Raw genomic sequence first — 19,057 nt, forward strand, 5'->3', positions numbered from 1 at the left:
AAGCCAGTCAAGTCACATGGAACTTAAGAATTAAATGTTTTTGGAAGTGGCGCTGTAGCTCAAGTGGTAGAGCGCTGGCCTTGAGCTGAAGAGCTGAGGGACAGCGCCCAGGCCCAGAGTTCAAGTCCCATGACCGACAAAAAAAAAAAAGAAAAAAAGGTACCTTTAGATACAGGAAAATTAATTAAATGTGCCTAAGGGGTAGTTAGAAAGAGGAAGGGGCAGGAAAGTCCTTGAAACTCTTATTTTCAATTAAGTAGCAAAAAGCCAGCTGTCACTCAAGTGGTAGAGCAGTAGCCTTGAACAAAATAGCTCAGGGATAACACCTAGGTCTGAGTTCAAGCCCCAGCACTGGCTTAAAAAGAAAGCGACATTATACTAGTTATTTTATTTGCAGAAAGACCTGAAGACAGAGTGGCCAGGTGTATATTTGTGATAAATGAATAATCTCCAAAGCACGAAGAGGAGAAAGTAATAAGAAAGCATCACACCCAGAATGGAATAGTGGTACTTTTGCTTCTGCAGTGAGAGACAAATAATGGTGCAGTAAGGTTTAGACCAAACAAATGATCTGCAATTTGAGAAGTTCAATGGAAATAAGATCCAGTGTCTCACCCTGTTATGGGGCATGGAACATACTTGCAAGTTCTTGCCAACAAGGCAGAAAACAAGGTTTCTGTGGGGAATGCCTGTGCATTTAGAAATCAGAGTATTTGAGTGTGAGATACCACCCTCAGAGGGAGAAGTGTGTGTGAAGGAGCCACTGATGTCGGCCTTGGTTGTTCCAAAAGGGCCTTAAGCCCTCACCCTGGTGTACGTGGAAGCGGGTCAACTGAGGGGGGTAAACAGAGTCAAGTGTAACATGTTAACACAGTAGGACTGCTACATAATAAGGATGTCATTCCATTCTGACCTTTGGTATATCCCTAGCATAACTTCCATGGATACAAATCCAAGATGACCACAGAGGAAAAGATGACAAAATTAAGTAACTTTGCACCTGTAGCAGAAAAGATGAAAAAGTGTTAAGTTTTGATGGGCAGGATGGCGCTCATCACCTTAGCTACTTGAGAGACCTAGGTCATGGGGACTGCAATTTGAGACCAGCTTAAGCAAAAAGGTAGCAAGAAAAACCCCCATATTAACTAATAAATAGTTATGGCACTCACTTATCATCCACGCCACAGAGGTTAATCAATAAACAGCTATGCTATGTGTTTATCCACACTACACAGGGGTGTAAATAGGAAGATCATAATCCAGGTAAGCCTCAGGCAAAAATGTGAGACCCTAACTAAAAAAAAGATATATTGAAGCAGTCACCACTGTTATTCAATCCCTGAGTTCAATCCCAGTATCTACCAAAAAAAGAAAAAAGAAAAGAAAGAAAGAAGGAAAACAGTAACTTGAAAACAGTAAGCTGGGCACTGGTGGCTAACACCTGTAGTCCTAGCTGCCGAGGAGGCTAAGATTTGAGGATCATAGTTTTAAGTTGGCTCAGGCAGGAAAGTCTGACTCTTATCTCTAGTTAACCTGCAAAAAGCTTGAAGTAGAGCTGTGTTTCAAGTGGAACAGATCCAATAGTTCCCAGGCCAAGCCCCAGGACCAGCACAAAAAAAGAAAAGAAAACAAAAGAAGAGTAAAGGAAAAAAAATGAGTGACAGTGAACACATGGGTTATACAAATATAAATTAAATACAAATACAATTAGGATTGAATGTGTTCCATTCACAGAATTCACTCATTGTTACTATACCCCTGTGTCCAAAATGTCGGGACATGGTTCTTGCTCTCTGTGTGTGGACCACCAGGATCCACGTAGGTGACAAGTACTAACATCTTCTCAAGCCCTGGAGAGCAATCATCTCTCTGAGATGATCATGTCTCAGAGTAAGAGACAGGAGGCTTCTAGACCTTTAAATTCACACAGCCTACCATGATTTGACCAGCCCGATCTTTCTAGCTTTGTCCTATCACTTTATGTTTCATATTCCAACAAACATGACTATAGCCCAGCTGACTGATGTTTCTGTCTCTCTCCTTTGGGCCTTGTCTTTAGGCTTCACTCTTAGCTCCGGTAAGTCTTACTCCAAGAAGCCACTCCAGCTAGGGCCTTCCTCCTCCAAACCCTTGCTCTAGGGAGTTCAGGGAGACCTCATTCCTGGCTTTTATGGAGAAGATAGAATCTTTAAAGATATTGTCAGATGGCCAGGAGCCGGCAACTCACATCTGTAATCCTAGCTACTCATGAGACCGAGATCTAAGGATCGCGGTTCAAAGTCAGCCAGGGAAGGAAAGCCTGTGAAACTCTTTTCTCCAACAGGCCACCAGAAAACCAGAAGTGGTGCTGTGGCTCAAGTGGTACAGCACTCACCTTGAACTGAAGAGCTCAGGGAGAGTGCCTAGGCCCAGAGTTCAAGCCCCACGACTGACAACAAAAGCGGATATGGTCACATAAGCGAGCATTTTAAGTTGCTGCTGCTGGAATCTAGAAGATTTACCTCCTTAAGCAGAGGTAGCTGGGCATGTGGCAAATAGCAGTCATGACAGATTCTGCATCAGTCAGGCCTGGTCTCACAGTCTGTACCTGGGATTTCGACAAGTAATTTTCCCTGTGACATTTCCCCTGATATATCTCAGTGTGTTCTCTTCTTTATTTCTTTCCTGCTCCTCCTCCTGGAGCAGGGAGGGCTGGAGGAATGTTAATGAAAGACTTTTCTGACTAGAACTCATTTGCCAAAATACCAGGCTGGGAGAGATGACAGGCCAAGCAGGGCCTCAGGGAGATGTTCTGCGTTGGCCAACAGGTCTTACTTGACTCACAAGCAGCCACTGGCCGCCTGGGGCACTTTGGTCTAGCTATTGGACTGCCAAAGTAAGTCTCAACAGAAAAAACGAGCTGAAAGCTGGTAGCTCACACCTGTTATCCTAGCTACCGAGGAAGCTGAGATCTGAGGATCATGGTTCAAAGTCAGCCCAGGCAGGAAAATCCATGAGAATCATTATCTCTAATTAACCACCAAAAATGCTGGAAGTGGAGCTGTGGCTCAAGTGGTAGATTGCTAGCCTTGAGCACAAAAGTTCAGAGGCATCCCAGGCCGTAAGTTCAAGCCCTAGGGTTGATACAAGAAAAGAAAAGCTGAAAGGCCACATCACCAACCCGAAATCACCTTGAGGACAGACCTGCCCTTCGTGAACTCTGCAGATTCTGGAATGGATTACAGCCTGTAGAGCTATCTGAAGCCAGGGACTAGCTACAGAAAACCTCTAGATAAGAGGGGTGTTTTTCTTTTAATCTGCTTCAAACTTGGTGCCACAGGCTTTCTCAACAGGGCTGGTGTCTGCCTTTCACATAATACTCAAGATTTGTCAAAGTCTGTTTACAGAAAGGAAACAAGGCCAGGTGTTACGAGTTGAATTGAAATGTATACTCTAGCATGTCACTGTCTCTCCTTCTGTTCAGCCTTTTTTCCAAATAAAAACACACATACGTTCAAATCCACATAGTAACAATAACAAAACCAAATAACGAAAGCCTTCCCAAATTCTTCAGGCTCAAATGCTCATCCAGGGTCTCGAACGCTCCCCCAAGAGGGGACAATGCCAGTGCCGTGAGCCATGTGGCCTGTTTGCTGAGACCATGGGTGAATCTTGAGAATGTTCTTAATAGCACAAATGCAGCTGCCTTCAATAATTCTAATGCCAGCTCCTAGGCCAGAAACTTTTAAATCATAGTAGCTGGAGAGGAAACAAAGATCTCTACCATCTGCCAAAAGCACAATTCTCATTGTGGAATGATGTCCGAAGCTCCTACACTCCCCTGTATCTGACTAGAGCCCCCAAGTCCACATGATGAATGACTGGAAGAGAACATGAGGAGAGGGGAGACTGTTATTTCCTCATGCTGGAAATACATGTTCCTCATCTCTGCAGAGAAGAAAGGCAAGATTTTTTTCCTGTGGAAGTTTCCAGAAGATCCGTCATTAGCCTAAAGAAATCAGTAAGAAACTCCAAATGATGGTTGCTGACATGTATTTTGCAGCACATAATCATCAGTTACAGTCCAGTATTTTTCATGGAGCAAGATGAGATGAATGCTAATGGAGTAGTAACTTGGCACTTCCATATTTTAATTAGCATCTTGACACTTATAAATCACACCTACGTTTTAGGCCTCAGACAAGTCAGCTCTTGAGCCAGGGCTTCACCATTCTGTCTGGGTCCCTTTAAAAATGGCACGAAGGCATTTCTTCTAGTCTATGGTGTTGGTGTGTTAGTAATGAGTGTCTACAGTAAGTCAGATGTCAAGGGCCGGAAGCCAATGCAAATGGAAACATACAGTTGAGCTGGATCACTTTTTAAAGTGCCAAAACTAAAGCAACTGGGTACAATCAAATCTCAGCATGGAAAAATAAACATCAAAAAGCATCAGTGTCTCCAAAAAAGAAGTAATTTCTCCAATAATCTGGCTGCTGAAGTGTTTTCAAACAGGCCTAATTTCAAAGCTGTCTCTATTTGAAGGAAAATCTAACAGTTCTATGCCATTCAAGAGTAAAAACAAAAATACTGAAGACTGAAATTTCTGCCTTTACGATGTCACTGCCAGGGCACGCTCCTGTTTCGCTGAGTCTCAGATGCCAGGCTGTAAACTGCACGGTGATGTGTCAGACCACGAGGGAAGGACAAGCGCTTCCAGCTAAACCGGAGGAAGTATAAGGCGCATCAGGGTATCTAGCAATTTAAGGTGAGAAAAGGCCTAGATGTTTAAAGAATGGTCTATGGGCTGAGCACTGGTACTCAGGCCTATACTCCTAGCTACTGAACGTGTGACTCAAGTGATGGGATACGGTATCATCAGGCCTATTAGAAAATGAGAACAATGCTCACTCAACCATACTTTCTTAACATACTATTTAACTTGGATCTCTTTGTCTGTCTGTCTGTCTGTCTATCTATCTATCTATGTGCCAGTTCTGGGCTTGAACTCTGAGCCTGAGCATTGTCCCTGAGTATTTGTGCTCAAGGCTAGTGTTCTACTACTTGAGTCACAGTTCCACTTCTAGGTTTTTTGTTTGTTTTTGTGGTTAATTGGAAATAAAGAGTCTTATGGACATTTCTGCCTAGGCTGGCTTTGAACTGTGATCCTTAAATCTCAGCCCCCCCCCCCTGCAAGCAGCTAGGATTACAGGCATGAACCACCAGTTCTCAGTGCATCTTGGTTTATAGAACACAGCATCTGGAATATGAACCAGCTTCCAGGATGTATGCTCTATAAATAGGGTAGTTCCAACCCTTAGTTTCCTACGTGGGTCAAACAAAACCCATGCACTATTTATGCTTCCATTTTTTAAGGTACTCAAATATTGTCATGTAAATTAGAAAAATCAACAGATAAGCCATTTTTTAAACTTCTAGAACGGTATATGCTATTACCGATCATCTCCATAAAAGTAGTCTTGATGGGCAGGGAGGCTCAAGCATATCACTTTAGCTCCTTGGGAGGTGGCAGTAGGGAGGATGGCAGTTTGAGGCCAGCCCTGGCAAAAAGTTCACAACTCCATCTCAGCCACTGGCTGGGTGACGTGGCACATGCCTGTCATCCCAGCTACGTGAAGATGCATAGATAGGACGGTCCAGGAATAAAACAAGACCCTATCTTTAAAAGTAACTGCCACATGAAAGTACCAGAGAATAGCTCAAGTACATGAGCATTTGCCTAGCATGTATGCGATGCTGACTTCAAATCCTAGTACCACCAAAACAAGAAATAGAAAAAACTTTATTTATATAAATGTTAAGTTCTTGCCATTAACTAACTAAATAGGTTTACTCTAGCAAGCTCCAGTTGAGAGAAGTTGACACTGGTTCCTTGTTTTTTCATGTTGGTTTGTACTCAGGCTCGTACTCTGGGCCTCTCACTCTGACATGGCCTTTTCTACTCAAGGCTGGCACTCTGCCACTTGAGGCATACCTCCACTTCCAATTCTGCGGCTCTTGCTAAGTACCCGCCTGTGAGCTATAGGTGAGGAATGAACACAATACTAGGGCAAAGGCAATTCTTGTTTAACTATATAAAAAGTAGACCTGCATCAACCCACGTGTCATAGGAAAACATCAGATCAGCTTTCTCACTGAAGCCACCATCTATCTCAGGGGTGGGATGGGAGCTGGGGCCTTCTCTCCTTTGCTCTGAATGGAAGGGTTCCTAAAGAGGCTGTTGGCCCAATCAATAGTCATTTATTAAGGCAACTTCTCCATCTAGCCTTGGATTTACCAACTAAATAGAATCCAATACTCTACTTTTCTTGCTCAGGTAGTTACTCATTTTTAAACTTAAGATCGTAGGTCCTAGACATTTAAACTTATGACAACTTTTAAGTTTTCTTGTAATTAATAACCAACTCATTAAAGTACTTAAAATTCAGTCCTAATTCTTAGATTACAACCTATATGTCATAACTACCAATAAAGCAAAAGAAGCAAACAAAAAAAATCACCACCCAAACCATACTCTTTTCTGCCTAAACAGGCATACCCCATTTGGAAGCCAGTACCAAACATTTCAAACCAAATGCTAAATGGGAAGGCTTCAAACCGTTTCCTTTTAAAACAGATTCCCCCTAAAGCCTAATGGCATCATTCAAAAGCAGACTACCAGCCTCAGACGACAAAGGGGCACATTTCATCTAATGTCAGGTTACAATAATGTCATATCCATTTCCAACCATCCATAATGAAAGGACTTTCGAGAAAGCAATCCACGAGTAGCCAGCCCAGGAGGCTCTCCTTTCAAGGGGTGATTTCCCTCTGGCCCCCATCATAAATCTTACCTTCTGTGTGTTGGGCTTGATACAGCGAACAAAGAAAGGATTAGAGGCGCTTAGGGTTGCCATTAAGGAATGCAGGGAGTCCTACAGAAAGGAGAAAGAAGTTGACTTAGTCTCTTATTACATCATTATTTTGATTCTCAGGGTCCTACATACTTGCCAGAAACAATCAAACAATGTAAATCATAGAAATAACAGTTTGTCATTTTCTAAGTATGTCATTCCAACATAAAATAAGACAGAAGCTATCGCAGTTCAGTGTAATCAAATTTATATCTTAATATACAAAACACACTTATTACTTCCTTTGAAAGAGGATCTTTATTTATTTTTGCCCTGTCTTTTGCTCTTGCTTGGCTTTTTCTCTCAAGGCTGGTGCTCTAGCACTGGAGCAAAAGCTCCACTTCTGGCTCTTTGGTGGTTACTTGGAGATAAGAGTCTCACATACTTTTTTTTCCTGCCTATCTTTGAACTATGAACTTCAGATCTCAGCTTTCTAAGTAGCTAGGGTTACAGGTGTGAGTCATTAGCACCTAGACATTTGGATATTTTTAACATCATTCAAAAGTCATATCAAATTATCAATAGAGGCAGACAGCTGAGAACAGCTAACGAGACACATATGAGAAATGTACATGGCTGTCCCATTGTGGACCAAAATATTTCAAGGAACTGTGTGGCCTTTGGATGAAATGTTCCCCATTTCTCAAAATGATATAAAATGCTTCTGTATCAAAAATGCAAATATCAATTTTCCTTGAGTTGTGGACACGTGAGCAAAGTAGTGATGTCAGTTTAATTTATATAAGAACTTGGCTCCTCCACGGTATAACCCCTGCTTTCACTGCATTTGATGTTGGTATAATTTGTGGAGGGGAAGGCAAAAAACAAATAGTTTAAATAGGGATACAGGTGGACCCATTGCAACAATGAGATGGACAAATTGTTATGTCGAAAAAAACGAACTTTCCAACTTTGGGGGGGGGAGTGGGAGGGGGAAGAGAGATGGGAAGGTATGGGAAGAGGAAACAAAGGAGGAGACAACAATGCTTGATAAGAAATGTACTTCATTATCTTGCCCATTAATTGTAACCCCTCTGTACGGTATTTTCACAATAATAACAAAAAGAACTTGGCAATCACTCCTAGTTACAATAGAGTAAGTGTATCTAGGAAAAGTACAAACATCCAGATCTAGGAAGAAATATACCATATTTTCACAACTAGACATACACAGTTTTTTTGGTTGAGAGGACTGAGCCTAGGACCTTGCATAAGCTAAGCATATATTCTACCACTGAGCTATTCCCATAACTCCAAAAACGTATTCTTTTTTTTTTTTAATTTTTTATTGTAAAGATACTATACAGAGGGTTACAGTTACATGAGCAAGGTAATGAGTACATAATTTCCCAAATTTCACAGTATTGTGGAATAATGATGCTCATTTAAAGTCACAAGTTCATTCTAACTTTCCTGGAGCAAATTGTCTATCATGGTCTATAACATATAACGGTGTACACATATACACTATACATGTGATCAGCAGCATGGGGATATTTAGTAGTGGCTCGACAAGATGAGTGGAAGTTCTTTGTTTCTTAAGTCCTGTTAATTTTGTCATATCACCTAACATCAAAAACGTATTCTTTTTAAAGCAGACTATTTGTTGTTGTTGTTTTTTGTCGGTCGTGGGGCTTGAACTCTGGGCTTGGGCACTGTCCCTCAGCTTTTCAGCTCAAACTAGCACTTTATTACTTGAGCCACAGCACCACTTCCAGCTTTCTCTGCTTATGTGGTGCTGAGGAATCAAACCCAGGGCCTCATACGTGCAAGGTAAACACTCTACCATTGAGCCACCTTCCCAGCCCCAGCACTGCCTGTTTTAAGAACATGATATACATATAAAAAAATTCTCCTAAACCTTATGTATACCCGATTCCTATTTTCTGTTCTCTGGATGAAAGCAAGCTGGCAGTGGAGACCAACCTTGAACTGCGAGCTGACGGTAGGCCGTCGGTGTTTGCTTCCACATTTCAAGGTATCCTGGTTGTTGCGGCTTGAGACGTGCTCGAAGAGGTCATAGATAAAGTCGAACCTGCGGGAAGGCGGGGCAGGATGGTGAGGCAGACTCACACAGTGGATGATCACATCCAGGTTACTAGAATTACAGTGCCTTTCCCCACTGATAATGGAAAGTCATCCCCGGACGCCTGAAATGGCTAAGACAGCTTCCAGAGATATCAAACTAACCACTGCCAGAGAGCTTTAGGCCTTGAGAAATCCATGCCAGCCTTCTGAGTGCCAGAAAGGGGTGGAACCACAGACAAGTGGCCTGGAAAGACAGTGACCCCAGGTGGCAGCCACTGAGGAAGGCTGTGCTATTTGCAGCACTGGATTCCTCTGGATTGGCGGGGACTGGCTCCAGGATGTATGGTCCTAAAGCCCAAGGTGCTCAAGTCCCCTCTATGGAATGGGGTTGTGCCTGTTCAGAGCCTGCACGTTCTCCCATACGCCTAAAATCATCTCAGTGGTCCAATACAATGCTATGCAAATAGCTGCTATAACATATTCTTTAGTGAAAAAAAAAACAAGGAAAAAAGTGTGTATTTTCTCCCCACATTTTCAATCTGAGGATGATTGAATATGGGTGCTGAAGCCACAGATATGAATTTCGCTTTGCCCACCTCAGGGTTGTGAAGATGTGACCAGTGAATGATAGGGCCAGCGAGGAACGCTGAAATCTGTAGGGAGGCAGACTAGGCTTCAAATTCTGCTTCCATCACCACTTCCCAGATAGACCTCATGGGCAAGAGGCTTCGTGTTTAGTGGCCTCCATTTTTTAAATTTTTTCTGGTGGTACTGAGGATTGAACTCAGAGCCTTATACTTTCTGGACAAACACTCTACCACTTGAGTCACATGCCCTGCCCTTTTGCTTTTAGTTTATTTTCCAGACAAGGTCTTGTGATTTTTATCCTGGGTGATCTCTGACTGAGCTCCTCCTAACTTCTACCTCCGGAGCAGCTGGAGTTACAGGCATGTACCACCACCACAGCTTGTTTTTGAAATAGAGTCTCACTAAAGTTTGTGTAGGTTGGCCCTTGAACTGCAATCCTCCTTTCTCTACCTCCCAAGAAACTGGGATTACAGACATAGACCAACAAGCCCAAAAGCCTGAGGTTTTTGTTTGTCATCTGTAAAAACGGGTTAATTTCAGAATTTGTCCCCTAAGGGTGTGGCAAGAGTGATACTAGAAAACATGTAAACACCTCAGGTCATGAGGCCTGGCACAGAAAGCACTGCTGTGAGCTGCCACTGCTGCTACTTCTCAGAAGTTCTATGAAACTCACGTCACTCTTAATGAGGCAAAAGATATCCCAGTAACCTTTGATCTCCTTGGCACCAAAGGCATGATGGGCTGTGGGGTTAGGGGTGGCACTATTACCAAAGAATCGGGGAGAAAGTCCAGGCCTCCACATTCTCCCCCAAGATGGCAGTGCTAGCATTTTTTCTGGACAGTGTGTTCCTATTTTGTTCTCTAATGCTCTTTCCCTTAAGTTCTCTAACTGTGCTTTGACCTCTTGATGAGAAGCTTGGGTTCTAGTCAAAGGTCAAAGATGTCGAAGGTCAAAAATATCAAAGGTCAGAGACCTCAAAGCAAAGGGACACCTGGGGCTGAAACAGCAGACTGTTTCTGAAGCACCCCAGGACCCCAGTCCTGCTGGCAACCAAGCGGGTGCTTTTTCTACAGCCACACACAGCTTCTGAGCACTTAATACATGGCTTTCACCTAAAGGTATCACTTTCAATCTAACAACCTAAAACTCCTCTGATAGACAGGTTACCGTCATTTTAAAGCAATCCTTTCTTTTGTATAGGTCTGAAAACTCAACTAGCAATGAAAATGCCGATAATGGCATAAACCGTGAGTCCTCACATAGCAAAGTGAAAACAAGGTTTTCAACACTGAGCACCTCTGCTAACACATCATCTAACTTGCTGGCACTAACACATCTAACTCCCTGGCCCCGCTCCCTGCTCCCTGCCTGCTGTTGTTCATCGCGGTCTGAGGGACAGGACAGCCACCTGGTGTTTACATTTCACAATGCTGTCACAACTGGGCTACTTCCTCAGGGATGGAAAGTTTATTTCTGTGTAGATTCACACTGGATTCCTACAGCACATGAAAAGCCTTTGGGAAAAAACATTTTCTGACTCTTCCCTTTCTTTCTCCCTCTTACACACAGAGTCGCCAAACAATGGGAAGCTTCCTGGTTTCTAATCATTCAACATTTAGGTGTGAATTTACAATTCGTGAATGAATCCAAGAACTTATAACTTTTAAATTTTGGCTCAATTAATATCTGCTTAATTTTTTTCTATTTCTATTTATTTGATATTTATTTGTTTGTGCCAGACTTGGGGCTTGAACTCAGGGCTTGGGAGCTGTCCCTCAGGCTAAATTCTACTATATGAGCCACAGCTCCACTTCCAGCTTTTTTTGGGTGCTTAATTTGAGGTAAGAGTCTTAGAGACTTTCCACACTGGCTTTGAACAGTAATCTTCAGATCTCATACCTCCAAGTAGCTATGATTATAGGTATAAGCTACTGGTAATCAGCTGTAGGTTTTTTTTGTTGTTGTTGTTATTCTGGTACTGGGACTTGAACTCAGTCTTGCACTCCTTAAGATTAGATCTCTACCACTTGAACCACAGCTTTTGGTGCTTAATCTGAGATAGAGTCTCAAGTACTTTCTTGCCCGGCTGACTTTGAACTAAAATCCTCAGATCTCAGCTTGCTAAGTAGCTATGCTTACCAATGCCCACATCCCTTATTCTAATAAGAAAAGCCCATGAAACTAAGGCTGAAATTGACACACAGAGTGAGGAGAGCTGGTCAGGCTGCTAAAGGTCTTAGGTTCTTCCCCCGCACATTATTTAGAGAATACTTTATTAGTTCATGTAATCAGATCTTAGATTCTTGACCCAGCAGTACTGACTAAGCTATAATGCTTCAGTTTCCTGGTGAGACTTTTACCCATTCTAAGCCTCAGTTTCCTCATCGGCAAAATAAGATTAATGAGACTACTGAACTCAGCTCCTCCATGGAAGCCACTATTGTATCTCTTGAGAAATTGATGAGATGTTGTCTGGAGAAGAAAATATTCAATCAAGTACTTCCATAGTGGTAATTTGCTCTACATCCATGAATCAAGTGCATTTGCCCAAATTTCCATTCACTTGCTAATGGCCTCATGGAGTGCACCATACCGGCTTTCTCTTAGCAGGTTGAGAAGGTCATCCCTGAAGGTGTCTCTGTTCTTTTCCAGAATGCCTCGGACATCGTACTGCACCTAGTTTTACAAAATAAAAAGAGGGGCAAAGTGGCACACAGAATAGTTTCTGGTCATAAAGCAACCACTTTCAAACTAGTCATTAAAAAAAAAGGAACCATTTTAATAAATTTATGACCTGTTTCAGAGCCTACTACTGTAACTGTAACCCCTTTGTACAGTATCTTTACAATAAAATAAAATCAAATCACCTACTATTTTGTTTGCATACCAACTAGGCAAAGTATTAGTAAAGTTCTTAAGAAGAAATCACCTCTCCAGCGTAGTGCTTCACTCCGAAGTTGGTCACTGCAACCCTGGGCTTCACATAGAAGTGGTTATTCTAATTTATTTAAAAAAGAAAAAAAAAGGATTACAAATTTCACTGACTGATTTTTAGAGAAAATCATACCAGCAGATGGTAAATACAACAGCAACCCCTGCTGTGCTTTAGAACACATACTCAAAATGCTCCAACTCCACATGTCATCTCAGTAGACTCAAACTTTTTAGTTTTCCATTCGTGATATAAATGGGCCTGTTCTGGCCAGTCACTTCAAATCAAATCTTATTCATTTTAGGTCTTGTAAGGGAAGACAGGCCTGAGGAAAACACATTCACATGGGAACAACCGCTGGGCCTACAGCAGTGAACTTCTAGTACACAGTATTAACGCTCAGATCTGTTCAGGCAGGTTTTGACATACCGCATGCTGATTGTGTAACTTCTCCAATAAGGTGCTGTCCGTGGCTTGAGGAAAGTGGCTTTCTTCATTGATAAGGGCGAGAAGGCCAAGCTTCTACAAGGATGGAGAGAAAAGTGGAATGAATTAAGCAAGGAATGAAATGAATTACGGTTGAATGAATTTCTCTTCATTCATTGTTTATCCTGTCAGTGGTTAAAAGAAAGCCAGCCATGGTAACTTTGTGGATGGAAAAAGTCAGAATGGTACAGCATAAAGAAAATCAATTAATTTAAACTGCATATAAAAATTAAGTTGTAAAATTAAATTGTAAAAAAATTATTATTTTAAACTTATAATTCTTCAATTGGCCGGCCTGAGGTAGACTTAAAATCTAAATGAAGCCAATTCCCACAATGTGTTTCTCCTGTAGTGAATTCAATGAGACAATAGGTTTGAGGCAGCCAAGTATTTAAATTCAACCCTGCACATTTACATTTATGTTTCCAAATGGTCCATTGTGTTCTAAACATTCACATCTTTGATGTGCGTGTTTGCACAAGTTATTTTGTTCCCATAAATATGAATCAGCCCAGCTGGACACCCTTGGGATACTAGCTATGTATTCTTCAAGAACCCAGTACCTTCTCGATCAAGTCAAGGCATTCTCCATTGTCCAGCCAGTCAATGTCTTCCCACACCAGTCCTTCTCTAAGGGAAGATCAGAAAAGGCCAAGTGAAATCAAAACAATTTTTAACTGATTTGTATATAGGCACACTTGAAAGGCCAAGCTCAATGCTTACCTGCTATATTCGAGTTGTTCTAAAGAAAAAATGTGCTTGTTGAAGTATTCCTGAAGTTTCTCATTTGCATAGTTGATATTGAACTGCTCAAAGTGGTTCACCTAAAAGGGTGGGACACGTAATGATCTTCAATGCCTGTCCTAATATATATAGAAGGGGCAAAAGCAAAAATATGTCTCCACAGAACAGTATCCGTGCCTGTTTCCAGAAATTTCTGTCCACACTAAAAAAATCCACTTAGCCCACTCTTTGGGAGCCTACCTCGAAATTTTCAAATCCGAAGATGTCAAGGATGCCAATAGATTTGAAGTCATCATTGCCCTTGATCCTACTGTTAATCTTCTTGATCAGCCACTCAAAGCAGCGTGAATAAAGTGCCATGGCCAATGAGTCTCGACTGTCTACTGCCTGTAGGAGGAAACCATGGGCAACACTGGCAGGCAAGCTCTGACCTGACAGATAGGACAGATAAGACAGACAGACAGACAGAGAGACAAACAATGGGGAAGGATCTGAGCCCTCACTGTGAAATAAAATCAACATCAACAATTCCTGTCACTATCAGGTTTGTAAACTCAACTTTACCTGCTCAGTCCTAGTAAGAAAATCTGAGTCTCTTTAGTCAGGCACAGATTTGACCAGGTCTAAAATATTACAATATTAGTTTAAATAATGATCTCAATTTTTTTTACTTTGAACATATGCAGGTTTTCTTCATGATATGATTAATATTTTTATTTATTCAATTAAAAAAGATAGAAACTGGGTGCTAGTAGCTCACATTTAAAATTCTAGCTACTTAGGAGGCTGAGATCTGAGGATTGGGGTTCAAAGCTACTGGGGTAGAAAAGTCTATGAGATTCTTACTGAAAAAAAGCTGGAAGTGGAGTGATGGCTCAAATGGTAGCGTACTAGCCTTGAGCTAAAAGATTTCAGGGACAGTGCCCTGACCCTGAGTTCAAGCCCAAGGACTGGCACAAAAAGAAAAAAAACAACAACCCAAGCCTACTAGGAAAGCTACCCCTAAAACACAAATTGCCCCTGCAATGGAAGAGGAAAAAAATAACAGATATTTGTATTATCTTTAATAATAATAATAATAGCAAGAGTAACAACACATTGATAGGGCTAATGTTTATTAAGACTTACTCTGTAACAGACATTAAATACTTGGCATAGATTGGTTATTTTTTTACCTTCACAGGAATCTTATGAGTTAGGTATGATAACTATCTGACTTAAAGAGGAAACTCAAGTACAGACAGAAAGTAGTAAGTAGAGAAGGATCAAGATTCAAACTCAGGAATTCTGCCTTAGACACAACATGCTCAAAGTACATGGTGCACTTTGTTTCTTAGGAAATACTTCTATAACTTTTGTCAATTCCCCAGACTCAGGCAGTATCTTCTGCATTTTGAGTCAAAGTCATTTCAGCAGTTCATACTGTAGTCACGATTGCAAATCAAAGTCAAGGACCTGAAATCCCAGGAGTATCGTGTAAGACAGTGTTATGGCAACACGTGAGTACCTGCTGGACATTGAGAGGTGTGAGGATCTCTTCTCCCCTGAGGAACATCGATCTCTGGGTCAGAGCATCCGTGAGCTGTATTGGGTCCAGCCCAAGTAACTCTGCAGACCTGCCCAAAGCTGAAAACCAAGAAAAAGTCACAGGTGAACTCAGACTTCCCCAGAACTAGCCACTAGACCTCAAATGGCTTCAATCTAACTTACACAGCAATAGCATAGAGCAGAGAACATCCCCGAATCCCGCAGGCAGAACTCAAAGAACACATAGTGTATTGTCAAGATATCTACTCCCTTCATAGATTCGAGTCTAGGAGCATGGGAGAACCTTGTATTTAGACAAAAAATGTTGGCTGGCCATTGCCAAACCCTGGAAAGAGCTTGGTGAGCATTTTCATTCAAAGCACCATAGGTGTTTTTTGCTTTTCTTGATTTTCCATTCGAATTCTCTCATTAGTGTAGAGAAAAGGAAGGTCACAGGCCATGAGCCATCTCAACAATGTGAGTACAGTCACAGCTATGACATCCCAAGCTGTCCTTTAATGTTTTTGAACATTCAAAAAATTTGCAAAAAAGGTATTGAGAAAGAAACTATTCTTACTGGCTTCTTTCCTGGCTGGGAAAAGTTGCTTAGGTAACAATACACTGATTTTAATATGTCAAGGTTTTATTTTACTGGGGTTTCAACTCAGGCCTCATGTTTGCGTGGCTTGGCTAATACTTTACCATTTGAGCTATGCCTCCAGCTTAGCTTTTAGCTGGTTATTTTGGAGACTGAGTCTCACAGACTTTTCTGACAGGCTTACAGAATCTCAATCCTTGGGTTCTCAATCTTCTGAGTAGCTGGAATATAGGTAGGAACCACTGGCAACTGGCTTATTGTTAAGCAAATTAACAAATATTTCAAATTCCTCAGTTTTATTGAATTTCTTTTCTTTTGTTGCTCTTGGGTCCTGGACACTGTCCCTAAGCTCTTTTTGTTCAAGGCTCTACCACTTTGAAACACAGTGCCACTTTCAGTTGTTGTTGTTCTTTTTTTTCTGATGGTTATTTGGAGATAAATCTCATGGACTTTTCTGCCCAGGCTGGCTTTGAACCATGATCCTCAGATCTCAGCCTCTTGAGTAAATAAGATTACAGGCATGAGCCACGAATGACCAGCTCTGTTTTAATTTTTGATTCAGAAACATGTCTATATATAACCCACATAAATAAAAACTCTTTTAGGTTTTATGATTTTTGAGAAGAGCTGGGTAAAATCCACCATTACAGAACTACTGACCTACAGACCAACCTCCCCCTAAGGCCAATTTGTCCCTACGTGCATCCAGCTTTGAGCCTCTGTGACCACATCTATTGTCTCTACCTGGGAAGTTTTGGAAATGGGTAAGTCACTCCAGCAAGAGGACCACTGACCTAACTGTATTTGTGAGTTCATTTTCTCTTGACAATCAATTTCTACAGCAACCACAGATACGTCAGTGGTGCTGAGGAAAGATCACACGGGAAACAGAAAACAACTTGAGGCAGAGCAGGGTTATGAACCCAATATTCTGGCAAGTGTGTGTGTGTGTGTGTGTGTGTGTCCTGGGGCTTACACTTTGCCCAGGTGCTGTCCCTGAGCTTTTTTGCTCAAGGCTAGCATTCTTCCACTTGAGTCACAATTCCATTTTTGGCTTTTTTTTTTTTTTTGGTAGTTAAATTGGAGATTAGAGTCTCCTGGGCTTTCTTGATTGGGCTGGCTTCAAACCATAATCCTCAGCCTTCTGAGTACCTTGGATTACAGGTATTAGCCACTGATGCTTGGCTTATGCGTGAAAATTAATAGTCTTTTACTTCCCCCCACTGTTGCAGATCAAACCCAAGGTCTTGCACAGCCTAGGCAAATGCTATACCACTCAGCTGTACCTCTGCCATGGAGAACTAATACATATATTTGGCGGTTCTGGGGCTTGAACTCAGGGCCTAGGCACTGTTCCTGAGTCTCTTGTGCTCAAAGCGAGCACTCTACCACTTGAGCCACAGTGTCACTCCGGGCTTTTTTTCTGAGTAGTTTATTGGAGGTAAGAGTCACAGACTTTCTTTCTGTGCTAGCTTTGAACTGTGATCCTCAGATCTCAGCCTCCTGAGTAGCCAGGATTACAGGCATGAACCACTGGTGTCCCACTTAAAAACTAGTAAGTTTTCCCCCACTCTGTATTCATACCCCTCTGTGGTATGAATTCCGGGCCTCATGCGTTAGCTTGGCTTTCTTGCTCATAGCTAAGGCTCTACCATTTGAGCTATACTACCAGTCTGACATTTTGCTGGCTAAATGGGGATAACAGTCTCACAGACAGTTCTGCCCAGACTGACTTCGAACCATGATCATCTACATCTCAACTTGCTGAGTAGCTAGGATTACAGGCATGAGCCACCTGCACCTAGCCATCAGCTTAACTGTTTAACTTCCTACCACTCTGTAACTACAGGATCAATCAGGCATGTTACCCTCCTCAATAATCTTCTCCTTCAGGTCCCCATTGTTCAGATGTGTACTTATTTGGCCCATTTTTAATCTTTTTTAGTAAGAACAAGAACACAGCTACCCCAGTTCAACAACTTTTCCTTGGTGTTGGTCCTCTTCTGACTGACACTTCATGTCAGATACAGTTAAAATCCCATTATCTCTTGAGCTGGGGGAGGAGGGTTTAGCTCAGTGATAATGTATACCTGGTGTGTGTGAGACCCAGTATTTAATCTCCAGCACCAAAATAATAATGACAATAAATAATTGCAATAATTGTATAGTTCTCTTTTCCAGAAGTTCGAAAATTTTTTCTGTAAGACTCGCCAATTTTTTAAGTTTAATTCCTTGCAGCTTAGACGGCTGGAGGCAGGCAGGCATCACTTTACCTGTTTTGAAAGAAACCTGCGCCCCACCAGCAGTGATGAACTCTATGTTGCCCAGATGTAGAATTCCAGCAAGCAACCTCAGAACTTCCTGAACTTCCTCTTTGCTGAACTGCATTACTTCCATTGCCATCTGGAAGAAAATAAGTGCGTTTAGCTGTATGCTCTTCTTCAACACGAGGAAAACGAAAACATGCTCATGAAACGATAAACTCAGAGTTGTTGCAAAGGCAAGAAACCCAGGAAAAATCTTTTTACAATGATGCACATAAAGAAACCAATAGATGGAATACATGAAAACCTGCCTTCCCCATGCACTTCCTGCTTATACCACTGAAGAGTTATCTAAGGGAGCCCCTGTAATTACAATATTCATAAATGCTTTATTCTACAGATATCAAAGCATAGTGAACATGGTTTTCTTTAAATAAATGCTGCGAGTGGAGTTAGCCATTTGGGAAGGGAGAAGAGGCAAAACTTCATCAGATTCCTCCAGAGTAAACCTTGGGACCTTGCATGATAGTTGAAGCCAAAAAAATTATTCATCAGAAACTCAATAGTGAGGATAGACTTCTTCCTTTCATGATGAAGACTGCTGGGAAATCTAATCAGGTAGGGTCTTCTTCCCTAGACATTCACCATATCTCTAATGTACTTTTCCCCAAGGACTTACGATAGTATCTTAGAACTACTTGTAGAAAACTAAAGCTAGATCCTTATATATCACCCTGCACAAGAATCAACTCCAAATGGATCAAAGACCTCGGAGTCAAAGTAGACACTCTGAAAACATTACAGGATGGAATAGGAGAAACACTAGGTCTCCTCGGCACAGGCTGAAATTTTCTTAACAGAGACCCAGAAACACAACAAATCAAAGAAAGGTTGGACAAATAGGATTGCATGAAATTGCAGAGCTTCTGCATGGCAAAGGACATAGCTAGCAAGATTAACAGAAAGCCCACAGATTGGGAGAAGATCTTCACTAGCCAT

At 41.7% G+C, this 19,057-nt stretch overlaps 1 protein-coding gene across 1 annotated transcript in view; it reads right to left on the bottom strand.

Moving 5' to 3' along the window:
* The window catches only part of Myo10 (myosin X), a 102,879-nt gene that overhangs the window by 67,533 nt on the left and 16,289 nt on the right, over positions 1–19,057 (bottom strand). The window contains exons 6-15 of the mRNA XM_013013865.1: positions 18,068–18,197; positions 15,177–15,295; positions 13,910–14,056; positions 13,649–13,749; positions 13,489–13,555; positions 12,869–12,961; positions 12,437–12,505; positions 12,101–12,183; positions 8,817–8,925; positions 6,831–6,911 (exon numbers count right to left, since the gene is read on the bottom strand). Of these exons, the coding sequence (XP_012869319.1) occupies positions 6,831–6,911; positions 8,817–8,925; positions 12,101–12,183; positions 12,437–12,505; positions 12,869–12,961; positions 13,489–13,555; positions 13,649–13,749; positions 13,910–14,056; positions 15,177–15,295; positions 18,068–18,197 (999 nt within the window). The remainder of the gene's footprint in view (positions 1–6,830; positions 6,912–8,816; positions 8,926–12,100; positions 12,184–12,436; positions 12,506–12,868; positions 12,962–13,488; positions 13,556–13,648; positions 13,750–13,909; positions 14,057–15,176; positions 15,296–18,067; positions 18,198–19,057) is intronic.

Source organism: Dipodomys ordii, unplaced genomic scaffold (assembly GCF_000151885.1).
Source record: "Dipodomys ordii isolate 6190 unplaced genomic scaffold, Dord_2.0 Scaffold21, whole genome shotgun sequence".
NCBI lineage: Eukaryota > Metazoa > Chordata > Mammalia > Rodentia > Heteromyidae > Dipodomys > Dipodomys ordii.